The sequence below is a fragment of the Phyllostomus hastatus genome, unplaced genomic scaffold (assembly GCF_019186645.2).
Source record: "Phyllostomus hastatus isolate PE091 unplaced genomic scaffold, TTU_PhHast_1.1 phas_contig_159, whole genome shotgun sequence".
NCBI classification, from domain to species: Eukaryota; Metazoa; Chordata; class Mammalia; order Chiroptera; family Phyllostomidae; genus Phyllostomus; species Phyllostomus hastatus.
Genome location: NW_025333640.1, coordinates 22,652,408 through 22,670,882, shown reverse-complemented (window position 1 = coordinate 22,670,882; position 18,475 = coordinate 22,652,408). Strand labels below are relative to the sequence as shown.

General features: G+C 34.7%; 1 protein-coding gene across 10 annotated transcripts in view; it reads right to left on the bottom strand.

Moving 5' to 3' along the window:
* FBXW7 (F-box and WD repeat domain containing 7) overlaps positions 1 to 18,475 on the bottom strand; it is a 167,864-nt gene that overhangs the window by 8,601 nt on the left and 140,788 nt on the right. For all 10 annotated transcript variants that reach the window (XM_045830814.1, XM_045830819.1, XM_045830816.1 and 7 more), the window contains 4 exons: positions 16,282 to 16,423; positions 7,797 to 7,931; positions 2,726 to 2,849; positions 797 to 933 (listed from right to left, as the gene is read on the bottom strand). In XM_045830814.1, the coding sequence (XP_045686770.1) occupies positions 797 to 933; positions 2,726 to 2,849; positions 7,797 to 7,931; positions 16,282 to 16,423 (538 nt within the window). The remainder of the gene's footprint in view (positions 1 to 796; positions 934 to 2,725; positions 2,850 to 7,796; positions 7,932 to 16,281; positions 16,424 to 18,475) is intronic.

The following is an 18,475-nucleotide window of genomic DNA, read 5'->3' as shown; positions in this document are numbered from 1 at the left end:
TGAAGCATCATCATTCCTGGCTGATGAGTCAAGCATTAAACATTTTATTGTTTCCATGTTCTATTATTTATACTTGAGGCATCAACTGTTATAACTTTACTAAGACCTCATGAAGATGGTTCAAGTACAAATGTACTTCATGGTTATCTATTTTATCTGTCTACACGTAAGTTTTACAATTTGACACAAAAACAAAAGCACCTACTAATAACTAGGAAGACAAGAGCAACGATAATGACCAACTTTTAAACTTATAACAAAGTAAATCTGTCATAATTATACGCAGGAATAAAATAGTATCTCCCTACATTCATCTTTCCAGTTATAAAACTGTATCTAAGAATGCCAAGCATTTTTTAAATATTTGAAATATAAGACAAAGAGTCAGAATAACCATTCAATTTATAAAAACAATTCAAACAAAAGCCACCAAAATATGACAAAACAAAACAGGGGCACTCCTCGAAAACTGCCTGTACACTATGTGGTCAGAGAGGGAACAAATGGGTAGGTAAAACCTATATGACACAGAAGTCAATAGGATATTCAAAAATTTTCATTTACATAAGACAGAAGTACATGGGAATCAACTCTCTTATTCAAGGCAATGCGTAGTCAGACTAGAGAAAGTGGCAATAGAAGGGTGTTGTTGATTATGTTTTCATGTATTTTAAAATATACTGTTTTCTTTCTACTGGAGTCAGGTGTCAAGTTACACTGGTCGCCAAGAAGCGGGAAACACACTAAGCACTGACAGAGATTCACCCTTTCGGGTGCGCTGCGTGAGCTCGGTTACCTTAGGAGACTTGAGTTCTCCTCGCCTCCAGTTAGTATCAATCCTATGCTGTCTGATGTAAGCGCTTTTCCACGGACTGTGTATAAAACCTGGTTTTATTACTTTTCTTCTCTTGATGTGCAATGGTTCATCAATACCTGGTTTTAAAGAGGTAGAGAGTATGATTACCTTCACCAAAAATAAATATTACACATTTTATAATATACTTCATTTTTCTCCATGCTGAAAACCACCAAAATTAGACAATGTCTAATATCTAACATTATTATTGCAAAACAAAACAAAACAAAACGATGTAAAGTTTGTATTATGTATGGTGTTCTCTTATAGTAACCATTTCCTTTTTCTCTCAGAATGATTCTGTGAAATGCTGGTGAGGATGTACATAAATTGGAACCACTATGCAGTGCTTGGGGGAATGTGAAATGGTGTCACCGCTATGGACAATAGTATGGCGGCTCCTCAAAAATGCTGAGCACAGAATTATGACATGATCCAGCAATTCCCCTTCTAGACATATACCCAAAAGAAATGAAAAGGGGAACTTGAACAAGTATTTGTACACAGTGTTCATAATAGCATTATTTATAATAGCCAAAAAGTAGAAGCAACCCAAGTGTCCACTGATAGATAAATAGGAAAAGAAAACGTGGTACAGACGTAACAAGGGAATATTATTCAACCTCAACAAAATTCTAACACGTGCTACCACACTGATGACCTTGAAGGCATTGTGCTAGGTAACATCAGCCAGTCACGAAAAGAGAAATACCACATGATTCCACTTATACACGGCACCTAGGGTAGTTCAGTTCGCAGAGACGGAAAGTAGGAGGCTGGCTGCCAGGGGCTGCAGGGCGGAGGAACGGGGAGTTCCCGACGTGTGGGCATGGAGTTTCGGCGAGGGGAGATAAAAAGTTCTGCAGATGGATGGTAGTGATGGCTCAATGTGAATGTACTTAACACCACTCAACTGCGCTCTTAAAAATGGTTAAAATTTTATGTAAATGTTACCATTATTTTAAAAAGTCATTAAGATAATGATTCCATGAGAGAAGCTAAGGCAGGGATGACTCATCCCACTTTATGTACACAGACACTTGAGAGGAGACAGCTTCTCCGCTGAGTCCAAGCCGCAGGCCCGTGGAGGCAGGGCCGCACACCCCCAGGCTTCCCTCGCCCATGCGCCCCTCACACGGCCACCTCCACGAGGGGGCACAACCACTGGGCTATCTGTCTCATGCTCGAAAATTCTTTCTCGTTAATGTTGCTTGTCAGAGGCAAATCACATTTTTTACATATTTTTTCAAAGATATTATTTTTCTAGATGACTGCTGGGGGGAAAAAGTCTTTTCTTAAATTAATATGGATGATACCTACTCCTGTACTAAGAAAGGGAATTCTTTCTTTACAGGTTTCCAGAACATAAGCCCCATAATGGGAGGAAAAATGGGAGTTTATTCCTATATCCTCAGCATTTAGGAATGTCCAGTTCATAAGAGGTCTCCAAAACTATATACTAAATATAATAGTTAGCATGAGGATATACCTGTATTTGAGTATTTAATTGCTAACATAGCCTTGAATTTCCCTTAAATCATCCTAACCTCATCTTTACTTTTTACTGTGTATTATTTCTACCAGAGACTGAGAAGCAAATCGGGTATATTTGCTATTGGTTGTAGTGTTCATTAAAGGCATTGGCTGCAAGGTTCGGCTCATTAGAGCGTGTGGAATAACATGTGGATTTTATGTAAGTAGGTGAATGCAAATGAGGACTCAATCCTGATTCTCTGATAAGCTGCGGAAAGTTTTCTTTTTCATTTATCCACCAGTTTATTCTACTTGCACGTGAAACTTATTTTTATTTTTCTATTTTTCAGAATCACTTTGCTTCTTCAAAACATATTTTCTCTATGTGATCCTTACCCTCTTCTTTGCATTTCTCTCTCCAGAGAAGGTTGTCCTCAGCCAAAATTCTCCAGTAGCGACATGTCTGAGCCGCTTGCAGCAGGTCTTTGGGTTCCAGGAATGAAAGCACATAAAGTGCCAGCTACGAGAAGGAAAGCACAGTGTATCCATATTTTTGCATATATAAAAACAGTAAGTCAATTATTCTCTACGGACAAAGTACGTACAGATAAATGTAATATAATTCCACATACTAATCTCTAAAGTTATGAAAGGTAGTACCTCTAATATTTGATCTTAACAAATATATACCAGATTTAAAAAATCCAAACACTCAGTTGGTTTTTATGGACCTTCCTCCACTGACTCCTCAGCTCTCCAAAGGACACTTGTCAGACCTCCCAGCCTCTGCTCTTGCCCTTGTTGTGTGTCTCAACTCCAGAACTCGATCTACCTACCCACCCACCGCCACCTACCTACTTATTTACCGATTGACTTTACTTTTATTGGTTGCTTAAATTTTGTCTTTTTTCTCTCCTCAGTCCAGTATCAATTCATTGAAAGTAGGATGTAACGTAAGAAATGAGGTTTCTTGATATTCTGTGTGGTATAATTTCAGAGCATTTCTGATATAGTTATTAGTTCTTTATCACATCAAAGTGTTTTTCAAACATTTACACCCTTTATTGTAAATGACAAAAGGGGTCAATTAGTAAACCTCTCCATAGACATATAAAAGCAATTGGGTGCTAATTACTTTATACTGCTTAAGGAGATTTTCGTAATGGGCCAGATACAGTTATATATTGGAAGCAGCTCTTTGGTATACAATTGATTTTAAAATTTTGTTTCCAATACTTGCAAACCATCAATTTTGTTTTCATTGTGTAAAGTCAGTTCAAATAAAGGAAATGGAAAAAGAAAAAAAAGAGAAAGCTTCTGAATATGCTTATTCAATTAGCCACAGAAATCACATAGATATTTATATTATATTAGGACAAAAATGATCTAAGCAGAGCAATAAAAAAAGAAAAAGAAACAGAGCAATAAAGTTTAGTTTTCATATAAATTAAATTACAAGGATTTAAAACAAACTATCATTTAAAGGGCCAAGGACCATAATAAGGGAGTAAAAAGTATGATTTGTTTTTTAATGCTAGTTAAAAATTACATGACATAAATTATGCTTTCCCAATGACTTCTGTACATGGAATTCATCATTAATCACAAATTTATTGAGTACATTCTATACAGAGAGTACTTCAACTAGTCAGTATTAAATTTAATACTACTGTTGACAGCAGAAAACTTTGTGGAGTAATGATTTTTGGTCTGTCAGGAAAGATCATTCAGTACCATATATAGAATCTGAGTCATTTAAACTAATAAGGCACAAATAAATTCAACACTATATGTGTATATACATATACACATATACAAATATATTACACATATTGAATAATATATCTCAACAATGTCATTTTTTAATGGATATTTCATAAGCCACTGAATTTTGAAATTATGACCAATCAAAGCCTGGGCAAGTTTGCTTACAGTCAGTGTAACAGTAATATAATACAATATCACCATATTATTAATCTTCCATTTGAAATTGATATATAACACAGAAATTATTAAGCACAAAATTGTATCTGTGTAAGAGATGCTATTTTATGCCCAAGATATTTAGAATGGCTATATGAAAAAGTCCATTCTTTGCTTTAGTTCTCTAGCTGAAGTAGAAATCAGGTAACTTACAGAATGGATTTTAAAGACTAGGAAAAAAATCCAGAGAAGCTTAGGTTTGAAATATATCCTGAAGTCAACAGGTAAAATTTCCTTTGTTACTGGTAATGAAAAGATCATCAAGTCCCATGTCTTCATGCATTACAGAGAAATGTCAAGAAACATTCAGGCACTAAATGAAGTCGAACTGCTAACTCCATAAGTAAACTGGCACACTTTTCCTTCAGCAGAGCAAAGGAACTCAACCATGAACTTCCTTATATTAAATGTTTGTCTGTTTACACCTAGTCAGTTCCATGAAAACATCTAGGCATTATAGAAAATACACACAGTGAAATAGGAAAATACGCATTTAAAAAAATCAGAACCAGAAAAAAAAACATCAGAAAAGAAAGTTTAACGCAGGGAAAAGTACAACACAAATATGCTGGCAACAATATTTTACATGGTTTTAAAATTAAATTGTCAAGCAAAAAGGGAACAGCAATTACTTACACAATTCTTAGTGTGTATTATGGGCAAGTACACCGGTTCCTCAAAGCAAGCAAGGGTTGGCTACGTGGGGTTCCTTACGGGGGATGGAGAACAGGCACTGTCCCACACTACGTCTCTACATAGCAGGGGTTATATAAAGTTTTTATGGCCAAGATTTAATGCAGTGTTCTATTCATTTGTCTTAAAGGTAAAACCTAGATTAGTAATTCTTTCTAAGGACCACTTTTGCCAGATAGGAGCTCTTAAATTGAACATCTTTTTCAGATAATTACCTTCTCCTTGTGCAAAATTTTAATTTCAGTGAGAGTTGCTATTTTTTGTTCTTCTCTATAACCTATATAAAATATCACCATATTATACTTAAAAGTAGCTAATGCTTTTCCAGAATTGCTATATTTCAGTGGATTAAATTAGTGAAAGAATAAGAAAATGGTGGCTGATCCTATGTTAAGAATTTAGATTTTGTTCTAAGTCATCTACTGTATCACTATGCTTTTTTCTTGGTACTTAAAAAGAAAAAAGAAAAAAGAAAAATGCTGTTTATGAGAGGACTCCCAATGAGACTAGTGAGATTTTTGGCAAGGTTTTTGAGATTAGTAAGTAAACATTGGTAAAAAGTTTTGAGACCTGTTGGAAAGAATTATACAAAATTATGATGTGTCCATTCCCTGACATGAAGGGCATGTTTTAAGTGGTGGTAGTGCTCAGCCTCCAGTAAGACAATGTTCACTTCCTTAAGGACTTAGAGCTACACCACCATTTCTCTACATGGAAAATAAAGCATCTTTCAAAGTAGGAAAAATTTTTCTAGTGGTTGGAGAAAATAAAGAAAACACAGATTCTGAGATAATATTCTAAGTCAAGGCTCACTCTCATTTTCCTGCCTAGCTTTACTTCTTTTCCTTCAGCAATCTTGAAACAAAAAAACAAAAAAACAAAAAAACACTTAGTCCAAAAACATTTTCATTTGTGCTTAATTCTTAGACTCTTCAAAATACTTTCATGTCCTTTTTATTTTAAATCATATTTTTGTGTGTTAAGAAGTGAAAATACAAAGATAAAACCTCATCATTCTCAGAGATAATGGGCAAACTAGATGAAGAGAAAATCTATCTTTTAACAAATATACCACCTTCTAAAATAAGAAGGACATCAACGGAAAGTAGGAAGAATATATCAAAGGGGAACAAATTCACTTTTGGTCAAATACTCATAAAAAGCATTTCCTATAATTAACATCCTTCTAGAGGCAAGAAGAGTGTATATCACTTTCATAAGTCAAATCTATTCAAAGGATGCAGTTTTAGAATGAGCCAGCAAGAATGAAAGTTTTTTTCTGGGACAATGTCATTTTTAAAAAATCACTCCAAAGAAGAAATATTTCAGAAATAAGGTGTTTTTTACCTTGCATTTTTTCCTGAAATTATGCTTGGTTTCATAAATTAAAGACAATAAAATTATTTTATTCATATCCAATCTGAAATTATTACCAGGACCATCTTAAATACCTTTAGGATATTTAGAATGGTTATCTGAAAAAACAGACTCCTTTTTCTTCAAATTGGAAGTTTTAGGATCATTTGCAACAGTACATTATCATTTTATATAGCCTGCTTAGCTGACATATAACAGTGGCATGCGTATACTTTGTGAAAATATGGTGACATTGATTATTCAATGTTATACTATTTAAAATTTTTTTATTATTGTTCAATTACAGTTGTCCCCATTTTCCCTCATTACTCTCATCTGCCCTGCCCACCCCGCTTCTATACTTAATCCTCCCCCCCATTATTTAATGTTACACTATTTCTGTTTGATGAAAAAATGAAACTATGTGGCCTATAACATCAATAAAAAATTACAACTAAACTATGCCTCATTTATACAGTCAAGAATGCCCATGATCATCATCAACCTACAGTTAAAACATAGTGTCAGCTTACATAAAGATATAAAAACAAATGGGCATAAATAATTCCAAAAGAAATGTTTTAAGAATGCAGCTGATATAGGAAATCTGTAATTGTGTGTGTGTTTGTGTATATGCATGTGAAAAAAGGGGAATGATTAGTAGAAAAAGACATATATGTGAAATTCCATATATTTCAAAATATAATGATTATACAATGTAAGTAACAGAACTACAATTCAATAGAATCATAAAACTATTAGCTTTGAAGGGACTTAGAATAAATAACAAAAAATTGCTGTTTTAATAAAATCAGAATTTTAAAAAAATCTAATGAACATACCAAGACAACCAAAGGTTGGGTTTCAAAAAACCTGGGAGAAAATTTTGGTGAAGAAACAAATTAATGAAACTCAATAGCTTACTCCCATATGTGACTTGTTCCAGTGGTAGAAAGAAGTCATTCAGCTCATAAGTATACTTTAATCTGAAAATTATATTAAGTCATGGCAGGTTATTATTTAGAGTCTTTTTTAGCACTAATTACAAGTGGTAAACTGGCAATAGTGAATATAATAGAATGAATAGGATATAATAAGATGAATATAATAGTAAATATAATAGTGAATAGTTAGGATGACTGTTGTTTTTTTAAAAAGATTTTATTTATTTTCAAAGAGGGGTAGAGAGGAAGAAAGAAATGGAAAGAAACACTAATGTGTGGTTGCCTCTAGAGTGCCCCTACTGGAGACCTGGCCTGCAACCCAGGCATGTGCCCTGACTGGGAATCGAACCAGCTACCCTTCGGTTCACAGGACAGCGCTCAATCCACTGAGCCACACCAGCCAGGGGCATGATCACAGTGTTTAAAGGTGGTAGCTATTGAATTACGTTCTCAAGTAGCACAAAATGAAGAATATAATTGCACATCCTTACCTCTTTAGGGAGCAACGAAATAAAGTCTCGTTGAAACTGAGGTTCTATCACTTGCATCATATGTTTTACTTGGGTTGGTTCACAACTATCAATAAGTTCATCTAAAGCAAGCAATTTCTCTGGTCCACTCCAGCTCTATCAAAGAGGAATGAGAAAATTTTATTATTTTCATAGATGCCTCAAATTAAAGAAAAATCCACATTCACACAACATAAAAAGGAACTTCATACAGTGATATTTTCTCCAGAAGGCAAAAAAGTGATAATCATTTAGTCTCATCAAATTTACTAGCTACCTTTATTTTATAAAAGCTTTTAAAAAAGTCATAATTTTGATGGGAAAATATTTGTGCATTACCTTTCTGTAATTGTTATTTATTCATCTACTACTAAGATAGTGGTTTAGAAACCAACATTTTATACAGAAATATCCATTTGAGTTACTTGTAAACAGAGAATTTTGATACATTTCTTTCTCTACATTCTTTCATGTGGGTACCATGAAACTTGGTGGTTTTAATGAAGCACTCATCTGAGTAGACTAGCAGCATCATCTACAGAATAATTAGTAACTGGAAAATACACTGCATATTTTACAAATGTCTTGCACAAATAAAAAACTTTGATTTGTTGTGTGAAATAATTTTAGATTAAAAAATAGCAAACAGTAGAAAAAGTAGCTGACTTAATAGTAAAATTATAATATGAACAAAGACTAAAAGAGGGTAATAAATAAATGTACATTATGAAAATCAAAAACACACAATTATACTTCAAAAATATGAGCTCCTTTAAACTATACTAGGGAATTCTTTAAAAAATTGTTTTTTCTTAAACAATTTTCAAAAACCTGCAAAGAAAAGCCATTACTCTTAAAAGGAAAAACTAAAAAGCATGTGAATAATTTAAAATGTTAGAATTTCCCCTTACAATGATCATGTAAAACACTTCAACAACCTTGGAATTCTTAAGGGAAAGAATATCCTTGAGGGGGCTGAGTTAAGGACCTGTGTGCATTATTATGTCCATTTCTAGAAGTGGGTGAAGAGAGAGCGACAGGGGAGGTTTGCAGCTAGAAAGATCTGGGTTTTAGCTCCATTTCTTCCTCAGCAGGAACCTGTATTCTGTAATATGTGAAATAATGGTTGAAACTGAGATATAATGATGACAAAGGAAGCCTTATTTGGAACACTTTTTATTTTTAAAAGTATTTATGTAGACTCTACAATAAACTTCATGTCTTCTTTCCTATCATGAAATAATTCTGTCGAACATTTCAGCAGTACCTCCAGAGCACCTGTCACAAACAGCATCTCATTTAACCGTCACAAAAACCTGAGAAACAACCCCCCTGTATCAACCAATGTGAGGAGAGACAATCTAGTACGTTGTGTCCTTTCCTTTTACTTCTACACACACTCCCAGACCGTTGTCCTTGATCACTCGCCTTGTAGCCTTTCTGGTTAGGCTGAGAGGATTCGCACACAAAATTAAAAATACTCACATATGTGTATATGCACACACATGAGCAATTAAAAGTAATTAATTTGAAGTTTGATTATTTTGTTCAGTTTCCCTCACATAGATTCAACTCCTGGTTCAAAACTAACCTGTGACAAAATTTACAATGACCAATCTCTGCTCATCTCTGACCAACTAGTATCAACACTATCAGCTCTGATTTATTGATTTACATTCCTCACAAGATTTGATGTGGCTTTTTATAATAGGTTGTTTCTCTCTGTCTACATTATAAATGCATGTGGACACTAGTATAAGGAGATACCCATTTTGGGTAAAGGATAACTATGCTGATTTCATTAAAATGCAGCTTTAATTAAATCACTTAATAACTGAGTAATTTTATTATAAATGTCTTAATCTCCTTTACATATAGTAATGCCTGCTTTAAAATATTTTTAGAAGTGCTTATGGTTAAATTTTGATATAAAAAATAAAAATACCCAGTGTAATCCTCTATAGTAAAAAAACAGTGAAATATATTTCAATGTATCACTACTTTATATACTATATATTTTAACTACATTTATAGCTACTATGAACACCTCTAACTTAAAGTAATATACATATTTTATTTTTTCATTATTACTCATTTTTAAAAAGGAATGGAAAAGTGCTATTAGCACACAGTATATAAATGTTAAAATATGGAAAAATATCTTTTATCAAGCATTTTAGGAGATGGAATACAGAATGAAAACAGGCAGAATAGAACAAAAATAACTAATTTGGATTTCAGGTAAATGTTAGAAACAGTGTCAGAAATTTCTATATAATGTAAGGCAAAGCCAAGACAAAAATTAGTCCTGTATAGCAAAATGTTTCTAAAACTGTAAACTATATTTTTATTTTGTGTTAAATAACATTTAACAAGTCAAATAGCATTAAAATTATATCACATTTAAATTACGCATACATTTGGCAGATGTCACTTTGTGACATTTCACTGAAAAATATGCCTGATAAAGATTAGTAGTGTAAGCTATAAACTACACAGTAAATGAGACTGTTTCCAAGGGCCAGACGTATTCGACAGTCTAACTGCTTAAATTCACGTATGCTGGATGGTTCCAGCAACGGTCTGGACCACGTAGGCCGCTCTCCTCTCCCCGGCCAGGATTTCTTCCCTGAACTCCAGACCTGTGTATACAACTGCTCGCTCAGTGTGATAGAAACATAGCGTGTCCATGATCTCTCTCTTCAAATATGAATGTCTGCAAGCCTTCCTATTTCAATGAAATGTAACTAACTCTCTTGGTTGCTCAGGCCAAAAACTCTGGAGCCATCTCATCCCTTGCTCCCTCACTCTCATTGGTAGATGGTTCTGATCCATCAATGAATTCTAAGGCCTTACACTTCAAAATATATCCAGAATCTGACTATTATTACAGTGGTCTAAGTTATTATCTCTTACCTGGATTATTTCTATAACCTCTGACCTGGCCTCCCAGCTTCCCACCTTTGCCCTCCTTGTTCTGTTCTCCACAAAGGAGCCCCAGTGATGCTGCTAAAAGCTACCCTTCTGCCTGAAACCCTACAGACCCACATCACTCAGAGGTGAAAACCAAAGTCTAGGTTAGCCGACGAGGCTGTAATTTCCTGTTCCTTTCCCTCTGGTTTGCTCTGCTTCAGCCATAGACACGTCCCCCATGTCTCAAACACTCCAAGCACGCTCTGTGTCAGAGCCTTTTCACCTGCTGTTCCCAGATACCCACGTGGCTTACTTCCGTACGTCCTGCTCTGAGCACCCTTTAAAACTGCAAACCAGTTCCAACCCCACCCCCCGACCCCATCCTCCAGACTAGAATGTAAGTCCTGGGAAACCTTTTCTTGGGGAGGGGGGTTCTATTTTGTTAATTATTGTAGCCCAGATCCAAAGTGGGGCCTAGCACCTAACAGATGCTCAATAAACATTTGCTGAATCGATGCATGAATCCCCAAAGAGTCAAGAAACACTGCACCAACACTATCTCAAAACTCTTGCTGGAGTGTTTCCATCCTTTATATTTGATGGGATCACCAGACCTTGCTTACTCAGTCTGGTTCCAAGACTGTATGCAAATTATGTACACATACATGGTTTAGCAGCAAGGAGAAATATGTATGAACTAGAAAGCCTTGCAATTTTAACTATATTAAAACAAAGTAATAACAACCCACACCAACCTTTAATGAGGAATAGTGGAAAGAGCCCTGAACTGGGGATCAGAAAATTCAACTTTTGGAAGAGACACTGCCACTACTTAGGTTACAACTTAACCCCTGAAGCCTTCGTTTCTTGATCTGCAAAATTGTTAAATAATTCTGATGATAATTATTTTATTTCTGTTCTGAAAAGTAGTTACCCTAAAAAAGAAAATAAGTCCTCCTTCTGTCTTTCATGGTAAAATTATGTGGGACTGTATTAAAGGGGACAGGAAAAAACATTCCAAACTCAGAAAGGATCTACAGACATGAAATTTAATTTGTGGACAAAACTGCAAATGCCGACTTGAAAACTCCCCATGAAAGTGGTATTTTACTTTGGGGAACTGGAGAACATAGGTGGCAGAGGAGGACAGAAGGAGCACTGAACTGTAATTGGGGGCCTGGGCTCCACCAGCAAACTCTCTGTGGAACCACTCGGAAGTCTCTAAATTAGCCCGAGTTGCAGAGACCCCACCTGTATAATGCGGGGCTTAGGCCGACCAGTGGTTCCCAAATGCTGGTTGAGGAATGCAAGAAGCACAGTCCTACAACCCACCATGAAAGAACATGATTAGGTGGCCAAGGTGAGGCTGAGGGCATTTTGTGTTTTAAATGAACAACTCATCCAGGGCTGATGCAGGTGACTCACACCAGCAGTGAAACCGACTAAATAACACCTGGACGACCCTTACTGTCCCAATCAGATAGATATGAGTATTTTATGACTTCAGACAGCACTAGAGGACTCACTTCTCTCGTACCTCCAGCAGGTGGTTACCAGTCTGTTTCAATGGTTCCAGCAGGTAGTACTTACTACCTCCCATTCTACTGTGGGCCAGTTCTGATGGTTAACTTCAACTTATATCAGAATCTGACTCAAAAAATAAGATCCAGGTTTTGTTCTCTGAAAAAACTAAGAATCAGCCTGATCATATTTTTAGATGAAATTCTTCCAAATGTTAGACACAGTGTTTTTCCTTAGTTTTCTCTGGCCAAATACATGGCTTTCTTCAACTCTTTCTCATACAACAAGGTTTCTTGATCATACTGTTTCAAATGCAATTGCAAAGCAATACTGAATTCATTTCCTGCTTTAATATTTTGTTGACTGTCAAATAAAAAAGATCTAAATAAATTAGAAAACTTATTTCTAAATGTTACCAGGAAACTTGATCAAATCCTTCAATAAAGTAGTTTTTACTACACTCTTAATGAAAAAACACAGAAGTGTTTTCTACTTTGTAATTTTAAACAGTATTTTGTATGTAACAGGCATTTTCAATGTACGTATGTAGTTTTAATGCAATGCAAATATGCTTTGATTAAACTAATGCTAATAATGTTAAGCTAATGGCATCAGTATAATAACCCCTCTTTAGACCTAAGAAAATGAGGTTCATAAAGGCTATTTCTTGACCAAGAGAGGAAACTAATATTTACTGAGTCTCCACTATATTTCCAAGTATAGCTTTAAGCACATTTACATGTTTCTTCTTTTTTGACAACTTTTTAGTGTTATATCTATTTTACAGAGGATGATACTAAAGGCACGAGTCATTACATAATATCAACAAAATTACTCAGCTATTAAGAGACAAAACCAGAATTTGTACTAAAAGCTTTTCTTCTAAATCATATGTGCTTCCCATTATATCAGGACGCCTCCGACTATAATTTCAACATAAGAGAATGCTAATGTTATTGGTGTCTCTACCCAGTCTAAATTATTCAGATGCCTCTGAATATAAATTTGAACATAAGAGCATATCAATGTTATTGGTGTCTTTGCCTAGGCTAAAATTTCCAAAAACCAAATATTAACACCCCAATGACATAAACAACAACAAAAAAATTCTCTTCCCCAAAATTAACATTCTAAATCTAAAGCATCAACCTGGCTGCCAAAACAGGCAGAATCAATGGCACCTGAAAATTCAAACAGTACAAAATTTCTGCGGATTTTTGTTTTGTTTTTTTTATTTGGACTTCTATTTTGCTGTGGCATTCTGTTTCAATTTCCCTTTATCCAAAATGGTGTGTCATTTGTTCTCATTCAATTTATAAATTGAGTACAGAGTACTTTGTCAGAGTAGATGGAACTGGACCAAAACAATGCTGTATCACTGCCTGAGGAGCAACAGCAGAATCGTAAGGGGACAAACTCGCCCATTTTGCTTGTTATGCAACAGAAAAGTCACCGTTAAATGCCCCCGCAGCATATCTGTAGAAATCACGCCAGCTTAATCATCCCTCAACTATCCCACATAAGTCACTCATGACCCCCACCTTACTACGGAACTGCATCTCTCTGCGAGCTGAGCACCAAAGCATTGCAAGCCTTTAGGCGAGTGATTCGTTTCTCAGCAGCCCTGAAAATCAAGGGCAGCAAACAGCCCTGGGTGTGTCAGAGGCAGACACAGGACTCAAAGAATTCATTCCTGATCTACCTGCAAAGTTTGACCTTTTGTTGCTAGTCTATTTCTTTGCTACAGAGTATCTGGGAAAAAAACAAACAGTACTATACACACAGGGACAATTTTACAGGTTATTCCTATCAACTAAGAACAAGTTTTCTTCATCTGCCTCTCATATGAAAAGCAATCAAATGGGCCTTTTAACTGAACAAAAGCTACTCTATTATTCTTTAGTTTACTGAATCTCATTAATCCTAAGAAATAAGCTTTTAAAAAAGAGTATTAACATTTCTGAAGTTGTGATGCATCTAACAATCTATTGTGTCTCAGATTTGATGACATACAGTATGTGGCAGCATGGACATTTCATTGAGAAAAGCATGAGCTACCTAAACAGGCAAACATTGCACAAAGGACTACCTAAAACACCCTCACTGCAAAATAATGCACAAACGCCCTCTCCTATATAGGTAGGTCAGTATTTGGGAATGTTCTTTTAAAAATTGGGGGAAAAAGCTAAATGGCTAGCAAAGAATATTTTGAAACACTGGAAAAAATGGATCCATGCTCATTTGAAATCTCACTCTGGACTACCCTCTCGTAAGAAATAAAACTTTTCATATAATGTAAATGTTCTGGAGGCTGTCTACAATGATGGTAAAACCATCAGTAATAGTGTAGTTTTCGATCATGCGGGTACTTTGTTATAAAAACGAGATGAAATCAGTGCCTGCACTACTCTCAAGGGCGGCATTGCTCACCTACGTGTGTGTGCAGGTACAACACACACCCACACTCCCGTGTCCTTGGTTTAGTCAAAAATGGTAAAAGTCTTGAAAGTGTTTCTTTAAGATTATGTTGATGTCTGATCTATTTGCACGTTTTACTGATAAATAACTTTGTTTTGAAAACAATGCAACAAAAAATTTTAGACTCTGAGGGCATGTACAGGGTAAAAATTAATTTTTTTTTAAAGTCCTGAACCCGGGAGGAAGAGAGAGACTGATCCTTGGGGCAAGGTAACTTTAATCACTAAATGACTATGACAATGAAAATAAATCACAATTCTTTGTAATTTTAGTGGTTCATAATAAATATTGTAAAAACAATAAAATGCATTTTTCATTCTTCTAACTATAGATTCTCAGTCTAAGCATGACTGACACTTTCGGCTGGACAGCTCTATTGTGGGAGGTCCTCCCCTACACCGCCTCCACCCACTACAGGCCAGCAGTGTCTGAGACGGAAAATAAAGCATCTTCTTTTTCAACCATTATTCCCTTCTAAATTCATAAAATACTGCCTGCCAATCAAGCAGCAAGAAGAAAATATATTCCTTTTACATTAGAATAGTGGTTAATATCACAGGTAGCTTCACTTTATGCAATTTATATTATTTATATTTAAGAGAATAATTAAGAGAGCATTTAAGCCATGCCCACTATTTTGCTAAAAATGTGGTTTATATGCATTATCTCACCAAGGAAGAGAGAAATCAATGTAATATAACTATCATGAGTTATAAAATTAATAATTTTCAAAGTTTGGATGTAGCTAATTATCCTGGTGAACTTGTGAAGAATTTAAATGCTACTAAAACATAGGAATCACAATTTGAGCACAATAAGCCATACACAAGCAGAGCATACTGCAAAGAAGTTGCATCGACCCGTGGAGGCTACTACATAAAGTTATAGTGGCGGGTAAGTTACTGCCAGTGACTGAGTAGTGGAGTTTTTAACATTACTCCTCCTAAATGCTTACTTCCAGGCAATGCAGTTTTGAACAGAAATACATTTAGCAACCCCCGAAACCCAAACATAAAGAGGAAGAAAGGTCTTATTCCCTAAAAAGCATAAAAGAAATGCAAATGCACACCTACATAAAATAAGTATTGGACTCTCCTGATTAATACACTTAAAAATTAAAATGAGCTCCCATATTTTTAATAGCATTTTTAATTTGAGATAAGCTTCACATTACATAAATTTCACCACTTTAAATGTATACTTCAGTGGTTTCCAGCACAGCCATCTTGCTGTGTAACCTCCACCACTACCCAACTCCAGAGCATCCGCCACCCCAAAGGAAGCCCCATACCACCTGGCAGTCAGTCTCAACTTCCCCTCCAACATAGCCTAGCAATCACTTAATCCACTTTCTGTCTCTATGGATTTGCTGTTCTGGAATACAATCATACAATATGTGGCCTTCTGCGTCTGGTTCCTTTCACTTAGCACAATGTTTTCAAGGTTCATCCAAGGTATAGGATGTAACAATTCCTTTCCATGGTCGAATAAGCTCCTTTATTTTTTTTGCAGCAATTAAGTGAAACATTTCAAGTACTGTGTTTAGACATGTCACCTGAAATGTTTTCAGCCATTCCTGGAGGCCCGTAGGTGGTTGGACAGATGTGATCCGGCGACGTTGTTGCCCCTGGCCATTGGCTGCTCTCAGATCTCCAAACGTTGTTGGTGTTGCTGAACATGGCACAAGCCCAGTGGTACTACAAAAGAAAAAAAAATACAAGAGTGAAAGCAAAGATAGATACTTATTAAGAATAACAGGCTCCAATTTTATAAGAATGATGATCCCGCATATTTCAAACATCAACCAGATTATTATTTTTATTTGCTTATTCCCAGAGAACAAGGATACACAGAACTTATCCTGCTATTCTTAGAGTAAGTTTCCTCCCTCCTACATAGCCACCTGTTATTATCCCAGCAATGCTAATTGCAACCAAATGACAGAATCTCTATGGCAAAACTGCAAGTTGTTGATACATACAAATAATGTTAAAATATTTCCTTAGAAGATACAGGTTCCACTTCTCTATTGACTGGTCTTAAGTGACATAATTAAATAAAAGTTGAAATTTTCTTTATAAAAAAAGGTGTGAGACTTATAAATGCTTTAAAAAATTCATACATGGAAATAGTATGTTCAAATGTTTTGGACATTTCATTAGTCACACTGTTTTTGAGTCTGCCTCAGATGCATTCAAAATTGTTTATAATATCTGTCTATTTCTCTCCAATTTTTTATTTATAAAGCTTAGTCTAGAAAATATTTGATAGGCAAAAACCTTGATTAGAAATATATTTACTCAAAACAGCTAAGTGTTGAAAACATACTACATGCAAAATTAAATGAGATCTAAACGCTTTTACCTCATAATTTAAACTTTCAGACAGTTTTTTAAAAACCTGAAATTCAGTTCTATTACTAATAAAATGAGGGGTTAGGACTAGATGATCCATCTCCAAAAATGTCTAACTCTCCTAAAAATGACTAATTAGAAAAAGCACAGTTATCACTGTTATTAATATCTTAAGCTTTACTTTCTAATTTTAATAAATTATTTAAACTCAAGGTAAATACTAAATAAACATCTTTTATTTTAGAGACAGTTAAAAAAGGAGCAGAAAGATGGAGTTAACTAACTGTACTAGTAAAATAATCTTTGACTTATTGAACTATGATAATAAAGTGTTTAAATCCAAAGAACATACAAATTATATCCTAATAGTTGAATATCAAGCTCTGATAAATTACTAATGAAACAATTTTCCCAATTCTTTTCTAGCCAGCACATCTCCTTATTTTGTTAAAAAATGTAGCCCCATCACCAGATTTTACAGAAAAATCTTCTTATCTGTCACCTTTCAATCTTTTACCACTATAAATATATGACAATTTCTAACATTCAACAATTAAATTTATTTTTTCCTGTATCAAGTTTCAAAGCTAAGCTCTATTTCATTCTCTGAAGTGGAACAATTTTTAAATGGTGTGAATACACTTAAATTTTCTAATAAAAATAATGGAAAATAATAATTTCATCTTATTATTAGAAAATCTGTCAAAAAATTTAAAAATACTAAGCATACATTGATAATATCTCCAAAAGACAGAGTAGCCTGTTTGGTTTACTTTAATAATATTACATGGTAAAAGGCTAAAAATAAAACTTTCACCTTTTCAGGTGCTTTCTCAATGTAAAAAGTGAGCAACTAAAGACAAATTTTACTAAAATGTGTTCTGTAGTAAAAAAACCATCATTCATTTATAAGCTGCCTTAAAACTAAAAAATGTAAAACCTTCATCCTGGTATCAGTTATATTAAGAAAAGACCCAAAATTATATGGCTACTGAATCTCTTTATATATTTGTAAAATATGTAGGCATTTTTAACATTAAACTTTCTCATCCAAGAGCTATTTGATCAATACTAGAAAAAAAAAAAAGCAAAAATGAAGTGAATAGTTTCACTCCACACCCGCCAGTGGAGGTGCCAAAACACAGTGACATCGTCAACAGGCAGAGGGTTAAGTAAGAAGGTGGGGGTTGGGGGCTTAAAACAGCACAAAAAGCATTTCCTGAATAACTAAGGGATAGCTTTATTTTTCTTTTCTCCATTATCCCTGCATTTTTTGTATATGAAACTATTCTAATTATTGTAATTTCTGAATTTCATTGAATATCATTGGATAGAAATGTTTTTCACAACTGAATGAAATAAAAATGTTTTCTCTGAAAAAAATGCAATCTGTAA